This window comes from Micropterus salmoides, unplaced genomic scaffold (genome assembly GCF_014851395.1).
Source record: "Micropterus salmoides isolate LMB-PRFRI ecotype aquatic unplaced genomic scaffold, ASM1485139v1 Ms_hic_scaffold_19, whole genome shotgun sequence".
Taxonomy (NCBI): domain Eukaryota; kingdom Metazoa; phylum Chordata; class Actinopteri; order Centrarchiformes; family Centrarchidae; genus Micropterus; species Micropterus salmoides.
In genome coordinates this window covers 9,601,257-9,614,918 of record NW_024041039.1, presented here as the reverse complement: position 1 = coordinate 9,614,918, position 13,662 = coordinate 9,601,257, and the positions used below count along the sequence as shown (strand labels likewise).

The window sequence follows — 13,662 nt, the reverse complement described above, 5'->3', positions numbered from 1 at the left end:
TACATTCCCATGCCAAATTCTTGTCAACCTTAATAGAGAAGTAACAGAAAGCATCCTGACTGGAAACTTCACCACCTGGCATGGGATGTGCACGGCCCAGGACAGGAGGGCTCCGCAGTGGGTGATTATAACCGCTAAGAAGATTATTGGTACCCATTCACACACACATTCATACAATACATTCAAATATGTAGGCCTAGTGTAGTACTACAATTCGGCATTGGTTTGAAGTCCCTGTGTCACATGACTTGGACGCTATTGAAAAAAAAAAGGCATTATTTTACATAAATTATGAATAAATATTCATATAAAATTAAAAAATGCACTCAAATCAAATATGAAGGGGTGTGTCTCATTTGCCTAGTATAGTACTACAATTCGGCATTGGTTTGAAGTCCCTGTGTCACATGACTTGGAAGCTATTGAAAAAAAACAGCACTTTTTTCAATAAATTATGAATAAATATTCATATAAATTCGAATATGTACTCAAATCAAATATGAAGGAGTGTGTCTCATTTGCCTAGTGCAGTACTACAATTCGGCATTGGTTTGAAGTCCCTGTGTCACATGACTTGGAAGCTATTGAAATAAATAATGATTTTCCCATAACACTGTTCTCACAATTGTAATTTACTGATTGTCCCTAAGCTAACCCCCGTTGGTTAAAAGCGAGCCAGAGGTGAGCTAACCGCACTTATATAACCGTCACTGGATCCTGGGTGAATGTCTGTCGAATATCCAACTTAAAACTAACTTCACCGCGGTCTCGTACCGGTAGTAGTTATCAGGAAACACCAACATAGGTCCCCTAGAACCTCTGCGATGCTTTTCAATTGATTTTACTGCAGCATTTAATAATAATTTGATGCTAAATAAATAATCATAATATCCCAATCAGTTGTAGTTCATACTTTCTTTAAATTAAATTAAAAATGTAATCTAATTGTTAACCGCAACCTCTTGTTCTTTTTCTTTTTTGGCCTACGACGTCTCCCTAACTATCTCTGTGATCGTTTAAGTGTTTTTACTGACACATTTTTTAATAATTAAATACTAAAGTCATACCCTTTATGCATACATTGTTAAATGGGCATATTTTTACGATTCCATAAACCAATCTGTTGGGAACTGAAGCCGTGGTTGAGATGTAGTCTTTCAATCACTTTAATCAATTTATTAAATGAATAAATTTTTCACTTAGTTGCTTTAAGTTACTTTAGAACAACGTTAGGAACATTTCTTAAAGAAGTGGTATTATGCTCATTTTCAGGTTCAAAATCTAAATTAGGGGTTGTACCCGAACAGGTTTACATGCTTTAATTTTCAAAAAAACACCATCTTTTTCTCATACTGCACATTGCTGCAGCTGCTCTTTTCACCCCTTGTGTTGTTTCAACATGTAAAGACAGATAAGCGGTATGAAAAACTTCGAGCTGTGTTTTCCTCTGCGGTCTGTATGACAGCGGGAGCAGAGGGCTCTGTGAGTCTTCTCCTAAAACTGTCAATATTCGAAATCTACTCACCTCAAAACTTCTCAGAAGTGGATTTAGTGATGAAATTACATACGAAAACTGTAAAATATAAAACTTTCTGTTGCTGGCCTCTGTCTGGCGCACAGCAATGATGATGCAGTGAATAGTGAATATTCTCTCTGACCAGTCAGCAGTCTGTCATGTTTTCACATTACAGTTTAGTTTCCCTCAGCTCGCTTGGAACCTCGAGGGAGGTGAGGTGATAAGAAAAAAAAGTATCTGGAAGCAGGTACAGGTACAACATTTCTACAATGGAAAACCAAACAAAGGTGAGTCGAGCCAAAGCGCGCTCAGACTAGCTTGGTTTGAGGGTGTGCCTGACCCCGCTAACTGCTTGGCAAGCTTTATGAAGCATTTCATTGTGACGTTACAAGTAAAGGAAGTGAAGCGCTGGACTACAAAGGAGCTGTTTTCAAGCGCTTCAGAGCAGAGTTTTCTGTGGGAGATGGGAACTCCCCTTGGGCTGGACTTTGGGCTTTTTCACTTTGCAAACCTGTTACATGCACAAAAAAGACATGTAACTCAATAAAGGAGAGGGGGGGAAAAGCATACTACCACCTCTTTAATGGGTTGTATAAATCAGTCTGATTTATGAAAACAACTGTTTATGAATATAACATTGAGATGGAAAATTCTAAACAAATGCCCACTTTGCTACAAACAGTCTGTGTTTCATCATTGTCTGACAGTTTCAGCTCAAATTTTTATTAGTAGGCTAATATATTTATCAATTGTGTTGTATAAAAAGGTTCCCAGATACTTCTGACATGTGTTTAATGTCAATTTTCTATAATGAGATGTCTGAATCGATAAATAAATTAAAGACAATTCTCGTTTATTCTCGAGTTTTCCAGGTGTGTTATACAATATATTCTATTAAAGATGTGGGTTTATTGAGTAAACAGACCATTATTTACCTGTGATTATTTAACGTACACCATGCCTTCCCTTGATTTTCCGTTCCCATGACAAATTAATGCTATTTTGTAATGGAAAAATTTAAATATGCCTATGAAGCAATATATGCATATTGAGTGTGAGTTTAGTATTTACTTATTAAAAACGTTGTTTTAAACAAACTTAGCGGCCACTCAAGTATGGATTTCTGAGTTTACGTAGTACACCTGAATGCACCAGTCCTGTCGGCGTCCACACGCTTTACCCTAAAATCCAATGTAGACGTGCAAGTGATTTTTAAACGTAGACCCGTGTGTTGTAGCCGGTTGTAGCCAGACTGCATGATTGTAGCTCAGCTCAGAGCCGTGAAAGGCTCTGGCTCAGCTGAGCGTGAGTCTCGTCGGAAATAGAACCACACCTCTCGCGAGACACCATTTCATGTTCACGCTCTCCGTCCAACGTTAGTAGAAGGTAAGGTCCTAAAAGCTCACTATTTTGAATTACACCGCTGTTTGTGCGCTTAAACAGTTTGGGTCCTGTCCCAAACAGAAATAGAACTAAAATGTAGTCACATTACAGTAGTTGCACACTTTTCTGTTTTTGCTATTTGAGGCCTGTTTCCGGCTAGCAGCGGATGCCTTGTTTGAGACGCTGTAAGTTAGCTTGCTTGCTAACATTCAGGTTGTTCACATCACCGCACAAGGTTTATCTGTATAGTCCTGAGAACACACATTAGTTGGTAAACTTTGTATAATAGTGAATGACAGTACAAAATACTTGCACTTCACTGATAAAGTTATAAAGACAATATTTCTACAAATGCAAGCACTGGTGATAATGAAATGGTTAATAATAGATCAAGCCGTTGACGATTTTGATAATCAATTCATTTTTATGTAATTTATTAGGTTTTCAAAACGTGAAGATTTATTTTCCCTCTTCTACCTTACATTGTTAATTTGGCTTTTGGACTGTTCACATAAGCACTTTAAAGACATCACCTTGGACTCATAAAGGGCATTTCAAACTGACATTCATAGACTAGAAACATAGATACCATGAGCCAGTAATTTTGTTGTTAAGTTTTTGTGATTAATCAAGAAATTTTTAATCCATAAATTGTCAGAAAATAGTGGAAAATGTCCAAGAGATTCACTGTACTAAACACAGAAAAACACATATTTAAAAAAAAAAAAAAATCAGGATTGTTGATAAATTTTCTGTTAATTGACAAAGGGTTAATGGGTTAATCATTGCAACACAAAATAATTAGTTCCAGCCATTTACCAGGATTATTTGCTTTTTGTTTACACAGCTTTCTTTTAAATAACAATGTATTGATTAGCTAGTCAAAAAATATAAATGCAAAAAAGTACTGTACCTCTTTTTCTCAGTCTTATGATATATAACCCTGTTTTGATAGAGTGTTTCTTTTCATTTCCCACAGGAACACAGGTGATTGTTTCGAGCGGAAGATGTCTCAGAAAGCAGCACCCAAGACTTCTTCACTCATGGCCCTTCATTCGGATTCACATAAGCAGAGCATCCTGAGCAAATTTGACAAGCTCAGGAAAAGGGACCTACTGTGTGACATCACTCTTGTTGTGGAAGACGTGCACTTCAAGGCGCACAAAGCCCTGCTGGCAGCAAGCAGCGAGTACTTCTCCCTCATGTTCACGGCAGAAGATCAGATGGGTCAGTCTACGTACCGGCTGGATGGTATGGCAGCTAAGATGTTTGCAGCAGTGCTGGAGTTCATCTACAGCGCCCAGGTGTCTGTGGAGGAGAGCGCCACAGAGCAGCTTCTGGCCACAGCTCGTCTTATTGAGGTCAAAGACCTTGTCCAAGTGCTCACTGAACTCGCACGCTCTGCTGCAGCGGTTAGGGGTGAGGAGGTAAAGGCAGACATAGAGGAGGTGCCAGATGTGTTGAAACGCAAAAGAGGACGGCCAAAGAAAAACGTGGATGTGACTGTAACAGAGGTGGAGGGGGGAAGCGCACCATGCGAGAGCTCGGAGGAGGAGCCGACTGGAGACGTGGACTGTGATAACGATGAAGTAATTGAGTCACAACCTAAAGACGATGCAGATTATTACCCGGCAGCCCGCCAGAGCCGGCAAAGCAAACGCAAAATCAGACCACCGGTAAAATACAAGAGCTACAAGGTGGGCAGCGACACAGCAGGAAGCAAAGAGCCTGGGAAGAGAGGAAGGAGGAGGAAATACCCCAACACAGAGGCCCGATGTGAGGACTGTGGAAAAGTGTTCAAAAGTCACCTCTTTTTAAAGCTTCACCAAAGGACTCATACAGGTAACTTGCCACATGAGTTATGATTTAAGGGATGTTCTGGAGGTCAGAAGGGAGGAAATAAGGAAGTTTGTTTGAATCCCACATCATGAGAAACACCCTCCTCCCTAAAGGATATCTCCAGTTTATTACAAATGTGGTCTTTATTGTCATAGTTTTGTTAAATCCTAATAAACCAGAATTATCCTTTAACACATAAGGCCGAGGTGCCTATAAGAAAGATGCTTCCAACTACAAACATTTCTGTGGAGCTGCTTTGTGGACAACGAGAGAGAGATGCAGCAGTGCTGAGAGCTCTCATGTGAACAGTATATGTATGCAACTTGTGTTTTATAGATTGTTAGATTGTTTGTTGGAAAATACAGCTCAATTAGCACGTACCCGGGTTTAATTAACAGACGGCGTCCATCAGAAGGAAAAAGTGTTAAGTTGGCGTATCTGTCTCTCAGCACTGATCAAGTTAATCTCAGTGTTGCTGTTCTGCAGGTAATAGTATACCTACTACCTGCATATGTAAACTTTACTGTGTTTTGTAATTTTCCACAGGAGAGAAGCCTTTTCGGTGCCTGGTTTGCGGAAAGAGTTTTACCCAGAAGCACACTCTGCTGGATCACCAGCGCATGCACACTGGAGTAAAGCCTTTTGTTTGTACCGTCTGCTCCAAGGCGCTCTCCACCAAACACTCCCTACAAGAGCACATGAACCTCCATGAAGGTAGGATCTTATGACGTTAGTACTGGGTTTCTCTTATTAGTTCTTAATTTGCTATACTAAGGATTACACCCTATGTATATAATAGGGCTGCACGATATGGTAAAAAAGAAATCACATTGCGATAATTTTGACAGATATTACTGCGATTTCCATAATACCGGTACCAGACTGAGAGATTAAAGGTTCAGGAAGCCTTTGCAGGTGTTTTGAGTTAATTAGCTGATTAGCACTCTTCAGGTCGACATTTCTGTATTATAAATTCTTTTATTGTAAAATTCAAATATATTTTGAGATACTGGAGTGTTGATTTCCATGAGCTGTAATCAAGATTAAAACAAAAAAGGGCTAAATATTTCACTTTGTGTAATGTAGACTATATGAAAGTTTCACTTTTTGAATTAAATAACTAAAGAAAATTAACTTGTATTTTCATTCAAATTTTTTTAGAGGCACCTGTATTTTGATTAATTGTGCAACCCTGATATATAATTTTATAATGTTCTCTTCCCTACCTTAAGCCTCTATTATAAATGTAAATATTACATAACTTGTTGCATTAGTTATCAAAAGGAGATCACATACAATAGCCTACATATGTGAGAGTTCAGAGATACAGTAGTTTTGGGGAACAGTTCCCCCCCATCAGAGTCAGAAACTAATAAATGGCTTTTTTACTATTATGTAATTTTACAATAATTTACAATAAATGTTTTTTCTGTACCTGCATTTGTAGAAGAGAAATCCTTCAGCTGTGATAAATGTGAAAAGACCTTCACTCAGAAGAGGCAACTTAGAAGCCATTACAGAGTTCATACAGGTAAGAATCCCATCTCTCCAACAGCAGCAGGTTTATTATAATGTAGTCACTGTAAAAACTCATGTCAAAGAATCATGTATTCATTCTTAATTAAAGGCAAGTCGTTTCCAGAATGTGCTCAATGTCATCACAAGTTCATGGACACAGCTCAGCTGAAAAAGCACCTGAGAACTCATACAGGTAAAGTCAGACATGACGTCAACAGAGCTGTGAATGATTTCTGAGCTATTAAAAGTGATATCACTGCGTAACTAATATCTACAAAATGTGGATGCGCTTGCTGCTGTCAACTCCTGACATTAATGATATCCTTACAGGCGAGAAGCCTTTCACCTGTGAGATTTGTGGAAAGTGTTTTTCGGCCAAAAGCACACTGCAGACTCATATCAGAGTTCACAGGTGAGAAATCCGTTTTAGACAATCTTAAGCTCCCAATGTTTGATATATGTTTACCATTTAGCAGCTTTTAATTAATTCATAGTGTGACTATTTAAAGATGAAACATTAGTCAACAATCAAAAACAAGCCACCGCACACTGAGATGACTTTACTGTGATTTATTGTGAATGGCACGTTTCAGCTATTGCTTTCTTCATCTTCTAAGGTGCTTACAAGTTCCTTGTCAGTTAGCTTCATATTAGTCTTCTTATGGACTTAAGTGAAATGATGCAATTCTTGTAACCCATGTATGTTTTTTTATATATATATATTTCTACATTTTCTGATATTTACCATGTTTATGTCTTTTGTATTATAGAATTTGGTACAATATTTTTAGTTTTTATTTTTATACTATGATAAACCCAGCAAAAAAAAAAGCAAATCAAAAAGAGATTGGGATTACGGGTCATGTGACCTCAGGCCCACCCACAGAAATGACTGGGCCCTTGAAAAGGTCCAGTAAATAGATGCTCCCCAAATCTGCTTTACTCTTGTTAACGCATGCGTGTGCTCTCTCTCTATCTCCTACATAAACACAGCCTGCTGCATGTGGTCCACTTTTGATGGTTTGACATTGTGTACAACAAACAGTACTCCATACCATAGTATTTTCAGGAGAGGGGGTTTTCATTATGAAACAGGCTACATTTTACTAAAGCAACATTAAATAAAATGCAATTTTATGTTATTTGAATGAGTAATGGTGAGTATTTTGGTTCAAAATAAAATTTGGTTATCTTTGCTTATATTTAGGATGAACATAATTAGTGCAGGACTGCATGGGGCCCCCTAGCGGCTTGGCCTCAGAAAGCTTTTTTCCCACTTATGGGCGGCCCTGTGTGACCTAGACACATCCTGTGTAGCACACCTGTGAGTGCTCTTGCAATGTCACGTAGTGAACCTGAAGAAGCCATAGGCAAAACATGTTGTCTCTGTGTGTCGTGCCTTGTTTTTGATTTTTCATTGCTAAATCCTGCGATCTACCAGCACCTGACTGTGCTGTATATGGAGTATTTCTTGTTTTATTAGTCAACAATCACTTGAATAAATCTTGCAATAAATAATATCCTGCAGACTGTCCAGGATTTCACACCTTTTAGCTCCGCTTTTGGTCTTCACTCAGGAAATATGTCTATTTAGCTGCTAAATGCTTCACTTTTTTCACCAGCTCGTTGCAAAGGACGCCATGAGCGTGGGGAGAGGAAACCAAGCCCCTAAAGCCTAGTTCACACTACGCGATTTTTAGCCCGATTTTCTGGTCAGAGAGCTCAGCGACAGTCAGGCTGTGATCAGGGGTAAATCAGTGATCAATCGGTGGTCGCCAGCTGTTATGTCTGAACCATAGACTGTATATAAAAAGGTCTGAACGACTCAACAACGCATTTCTAACACATCGCAGACGCCAGCCAGATATCTACCATGCCAAATATCTGGAAGAGTCGCCAACTCCACATCCACATCCAGCCAATGAGAGCAGGCAGCTGGCAGAGCAGGCAGCTACTTTTTCACTGCAAAACACTTTTTATTCACCTCCAGCTCTCTCTGTAGCTCAGATGATCCCTGCCACCTGCATGTGCTAATCCATTCTTTCACCCAAATTCTTTGTCTTTTTAATTGCTATCTTTATAATAATAAACAACAGCTGTTTCGGGTGTAGGTTCGCATCATTTCCTGTTTCACATTTCACATGTTTTCTTGACAAAATGTGGTTTGGAGACCTATGTTGGGTGACACAGCCGCTGTCAGCTCGGGTAGTGTGAACACCACAACGACTTCAAGACTCCTATCACAAGACGGCACATTGTGTAGTGTGAACAGCGCGGTGAATGGCCAACACTGAAAGTCGTATAAGTCTGCATGAGCCTTTAGAGCTGAGGTTTTTTATAGCCGCTTTAAGATTCAAAACAAACTTAATTTAAATGTTGATTTCCTTTTACAGAGGCGAGAAGCCATATGACTGCAGCATCTGCAACAAATCATTCGCAGATCCCAGTGCGAGACGACGACATGTCGCCTCCCACTCGGGGAAGAAACCCTTCACCTGCTCCTTCTGCAGCCTTTCCTTTACCCGCCTGGACAATCTGAAAACACACACCAAATCCCACAACAAGGAAAGAGCTGCAACAACAGAGGCCTCGTCAGATGCAGCGGACACCGCAGCACCACCAGAGGAGGTGCGGAACATCCTGCAGCTGCAGCAGTACCAGCTGCCCTCCACCTCTGAACAGGAGATCCAGCTGGTGGTGACGGGAGATGTGGACAACATAAACTTTGTGCCGGGTCAGGACCAGGAGATCAGCATCATTACCACAGAGGGGGAGACTGCAGAGTCGGCACACTCCAGACTCACCCTCCTCACCCAGTCGTCAGGAAACGTGCAGAACGTGGCTCTGGTCACTCAGGGCGGTGGGGCGGACCAGAACCCTCAGATCAGTATACTGGAGGGCCAGTCTGAGCAGATGCATGTTATCACTCTGAGTAAAGAGGCGATGGAGCACCTTCAGGCCCATCACGGTCCCCCGCAGCCCCTTCCGATAGCACAACGGCCCGTCCAGCCGCTGGAGGTGATGCACCAGCAGACCCAGCAGCTGGCTGCCACTCAGGAGGCCTCGCAGGGGGAAGTGGGCAGGGAGCAACACAGCCAGGCCATTCATATCAGCAGCCAGAGCAGCCAACCCATCTCCATCAGCCAGACCAGCGAGCAGATCTCCAGCCATCACATCCAGGGACAGACATTTCAGATCCAGGCAGGGACCGTGTCCTACCTGTACACCACTGGGCTGCCGCAGGAGAACTGAGCAGAGAACTGAAGCTGCCAAATCCAAAGTGATAATGCTGCTACATGACACATTAATAATGGGGTAGAGTAAGAATATTTTTAAAGACATGAGTCTTAAAGCAAATTCTATGTGTTAAAATGATCTGTTAACCATTTTCCAAAGCAAACCAGAATTTGTGTTTTTTTTTCTTTAGTTAGGTGTCTTCTGGGAAAACTCGGGCATCTTTCAGAGTCAACTTCCAAATGGCAGTACATTTCACAAATATGTTCTTGCAAAAACAAACGCTGGAAGATGAATGCAGTAGAGCCGGACAGATTCTGGATTTGTGAGGCCAATTTTTGGTTGATATTTAAGTGTCATAAAAATCTGATGTGCTATACTGGCCATTATTCACCTTGTAGATAAACACATAATATACGCAAATTCTTGTGATGAGGATCATGGCAAAGATATGAACTAAGCAGAGTATTTACAGTTGAAGAAAGTTGCTTTGGCATTTCTGTACTGATACCTTCAATGACCTCATTTCAGTCTAGTTCGAATATCCATACATCAACCTTTTAAAAAACATAATGTCAAGTTGGCCACATTTATCATTAAAAAAGCTGCTGTTTGTATCGGGTGATGGAGCTTTAAACTAAATATTGTTTTACTATCTCATGCAAGTTTTAAGCATTACTTGTACTTATTTTCACACTGTACTGGACATGAATTGAAACCATTTGCTGAGATAAATGCATTCACTATTTTTTAATAATTAAGGACCTGTAATAGGCTTTATGAAATTGTCAGCAGTAAAACGAAAAATATGAAATTTGTAGAAATGTGTCAGTGTTTCATCAAATTCATGGACTCAGTATACTGTTTTATTAACATCGAATACAATATTTAATTTCCAATTGATAGATGAAAAAATGTCATGTGAGACTGAAATATGGACCAAAGTAGTATGATGGTGCTGCACTGTGAAGGGAAGACAAACTTGTACATGACTGTGGTGGAGGATGTTCTAAAACATTCTGGATAATAAAAGGCCTTGTTGAATGAAAATAAGCCAAAGCCTTGCTGAGGTTTATGTCTTAGCTTTGAAAAGAACATAAATGTGTTTGACACACAGTGAAGCTTGAGATTGAACAGCACACCAACATTCAGCAGCCCACAAGGCAACCACAGGACACACTGCATGTCAAACAGCAGCTAACTTGTTAAAAGTTGGTGGTGCTTTACAAAATACCCAGAGGTAAATCTCACAGCGATGGCAACAACATCTCAGCAGTCAGGGCACGCAGGCGAGACGGATCCTGAAAGAACAACAAAGGCTAATTTGAATTGAAAAGTGTATTTTTCAAAGTGGAGCTGTTCAACAGCAGTCTTACTGTATTACTTGATTTAAAAAATGTACAGTATGTTACATGTATCTTATAAAACACAGGATGTTTTATGTATTTTTTGTTGAGCTTTGATGTTCATTCTTGATCTTGGAAACAGTACTTGGCTAAATAATCTTACTAACAAGGACCATTTAGGAACTGTTTTGGAGCTTTCAATCATAACACATGATCTTCATCAGCAGATATAGTTTGCCCAGTTGTCTTGAAATTGTAGATGTTTATATTTCATTTTCTCCCCCCTAATCATTTTAAAGAAGAGGTTAGACATTTTGGGATATGTGCGTATTCGCTTTATGCCGGAGAGTTAGATGAGAATATCAATACCACTGATTCTTGTACTGTAAATATGAAGCCACAGCTTAGCTTAGCATATAGACTGGAAACAGGGACACGGCTAGCCTGACTCTGACTTGACAGAGAGTGGTATCGATCAAAAAAGCAAATTTCCTAAAATGTGGAAGTATTCCTTCAAAGAGTTTATTCAGTTGAAGTGAATAATTAATGAACCATCTGGTGATGAAGATCCTGATATGTGATCGAAAGCTCCAAAACATTTACAAGACGGGCCTTGTGGTGCCATTGTTTACAAGGTCAAGAATTACATTTAAAGCTTAATTTTAACATGGTAAGAATAAGAAATGATTAGAAAAATACTTTCAATTTTGAAAATGTTACGTCAACGAGCAAATACTGTAATGTAGACATGATTACAAAGGCCTTTGGTCGTCATTTCACTCAGTTTTTACATAAAAAAAAATCAACACTATTTAACAACAATATTATGATAATAAAAATCTCATCACTATATATCACCCAGCTGTACTTGCAAATAGAAAATGCTTTGAACATGTGTTGCCATCTTCCCCACTACAGCTCCTGTAATAGTTTCAACTTTAGTTGAACTTGTTAAAATACACTCTACTGTGCACTTCTGGGGTTCACTCACTGCTTTAGGTCTGTCTATTCTTGCGTTAGAACGGCTCCTGGCTGTTTCTGCTCTCTGGTGTCTTGGCTCTGCAGCAAAGTCCTGAAGTGCGGTGTGGTTTGTGAGGCTGCCAAGCTGCTGACTGACTCCGTGTGGACCTGAGACGGAAATAGAACAGAGACTTAACTGTACTGCTCCACAATACAATCTATATCTGTAATGGAATTTAAAATGCCATCACAAAAAGTATCTTGATAACATGATTGCTTTAATTTTACTCCTGAACTGCATGAGCAGCTAAAAATCAAGGTCTATCTCCCAAGATATGATTTTTATCACTTCACTGCTCTGAGATGAAGGGAAGACAAGATACCGCGGTGGGTACAGTACCTGCTGAGGGACTTCTAGTTCTCAATCTGCTGGCTGACAGCGTGTAATAAGTCCTGCTTTGCCCTGTGATAGAACATACAGAGAGAATTGAGACTGAAATATCAAGTCAGATAAGAACAGAAAGTGGCCAGTATCCAGAGACAGAAGGAGGCGCTATCATGCTGCCTGTCTCTGTTGGCGTGTACCTGCTGTAGAGGTGCATCCGGAGAACGCAGGTTCCATGTCGTTCACCTGGTTCTGCAGTCTGTCCACTTGCTGAAAGGCTTCTTGCTTGAGGCTTCGCTCCTGCTGTAGCTGGCCCCTCACCTACATGCACGCAACCAAAAGTTTAAAATAAAGTTGGAGGTATGTTGACCTTAAAGCTGAATCTAGTGTTTGTTTTTACTTGAAAATTTCAGTTAAAACATTAAGGCACTTTGTAATTATGTAGCTTGTTGTCCTGAAGATATCAAAACATCAGAGAAACTTTGAAAGTGCTCTAATGTTCTTTTAGGTAAACTATAACATATCTATCTTAAATGTTTGTCTGAAAAGTTTTAGTTTGTTTGTCTTCAGTCTGTTTTCATAAGGCACCAACACTAAAGAGCATCTCTTTTAGTTCAAACACTAAAACACAGAAGCAATCTATTCATTTTTTTCCATGTCTTTCACAAAAACTTTTTCAGTGACTTAAACACACAGACCTAAACACGAATATGGTTAATGGCTTTTTTTTCTTCATAAATTTTTTGCAGATTGTTGCTATCCAGTGGAAAAAAAAACAACAGACTTTTGGTTGATTTAAAATTTTCAGGTAAACTGGGTTGAGAAACTTCTACTTCTTAAGCTAAATGTACCATTAAAATGAGAAAATCTGAAAATGAATTGTCACAAAGCTTTTTTGCTCAGCTCATTAAAAGCACATGATTGATATGAAATGATTTGTCTCCTCTGTGCAGTCTGTAACTATTTGTGCATGAACACACACTCACACACATCAGTTTACGTAAGATCCTTTACAGACCTGACGGATCTCTTTGGCACTGCGTTGTCTGAGTATCTGGTTCATCCTGCTGCCTCTGTCCAGCTGCTCGCTGAGCGCCCTGAGCTGTCTTTCTCTGTCCTCCATGTCTGCTTTCATTTGTTCCAGGCTCTGCACTCGATAGCTGTCCAGCTCCTGCCTGCTGCGGGCCTCCTGTGCAGACTGATACCTGGCCACCTGGAGCTCTTCTGTCTGTGTATCAGTGGGTATTTAGTGAATACATTCAGGCCGCACTCATATTTTCTTAGCCTCTCAGCGATTGACATTATGACAATTTAAAACGTAACTTCTATATAAAGACCTAAAGCACCAGAAATCAAATAATAAGGTATGCTCTACAATACAGGCTGATCTTTTTTCAAAGACAGCAAATGTACAGCAGTTTCTAATGCCATACTCTACTTCCCACTTTGTTATTTAGGCTAAGGAGAGTTGTAATGGTTAA

General features: G+C 39.8%; 2 protein-coding genes across 4 annotated transcripts in view; one reads left to right on the top strand and one right to left on the bottom strand.

Annotated features, from left to right (window-relative positions):
* Positions 1-2,756: 2,756 nt before the first annotated feature.
* zbtb24 (zinc finger and BTB domain containing 24) lies at positions 2,757-10,535 on the top strand. 2 transcript variants are annotated; one of them, XM_038728880.1, is made up of 7 exons: positions 2,757-2,902; positions 3,879-4,741; positions 5,285-5,452; positions 6,186-6,269; positions 6,366-6,449; positions 6,587-6,668; positions 8,650-10,535. In XM_038728880.1, the coding sequence occupies exons 2-7, from the start codon at positions 3,907-3,909 to the stop codon at positions 9,506-9,508; spliced, it is 2,112 nt and encodes a 703-aa protein (XP_038584808.1). In that variant the 5' UTR covers positions 2,757-2,902; positions 3,879-3,906; the 3' UTR covers positions 9,509-10,535. The 2 variants fall into 2 exon arrangements, with proteins under 2 accessions (XP_038584808.1, XP_038584809.1); XM_038728881.1 differs by lacking the exon at positions 2,757-2,902 and adding an exon at positions 2,939-3,084.
* si:ch73-242m19.1 (coiled-coil domain-containing protein 162) overlaps positions 10,335-13,662 on the bottom strand; it is a 19,720-nt gene continuing 16,392 nt past the window's right edge. For both annotated transcript variants that reach the window (XM_038728863.1, XM_038728862.1), the window contains exons 32-36: positions 13,200-13,409; positions 12,382-12,502; positions 12,197-12,259; positions 11,828-11,964; positions 10,335-10,791 (exon numbers count right to left, since the gene is read on the bottom strand). In XM_038728863.1, the coding sequence (XP_038584791.1) occupies positions 10,738-10,791; positions 11,828-11,964; positions 12,197-12,259; positions 12,382-12,502; positions 13,200-13,409 (585 nt within the window). In that variant the 3' untranslated portion in view covers positions 10,335-10,737. The remainder of the gene's footprint in view (positions 10,792-11,827; positions 11,965-12,196; positions 12,260-12,381; positions 12,503-13,199; positions 13,410-13,662) is intronic.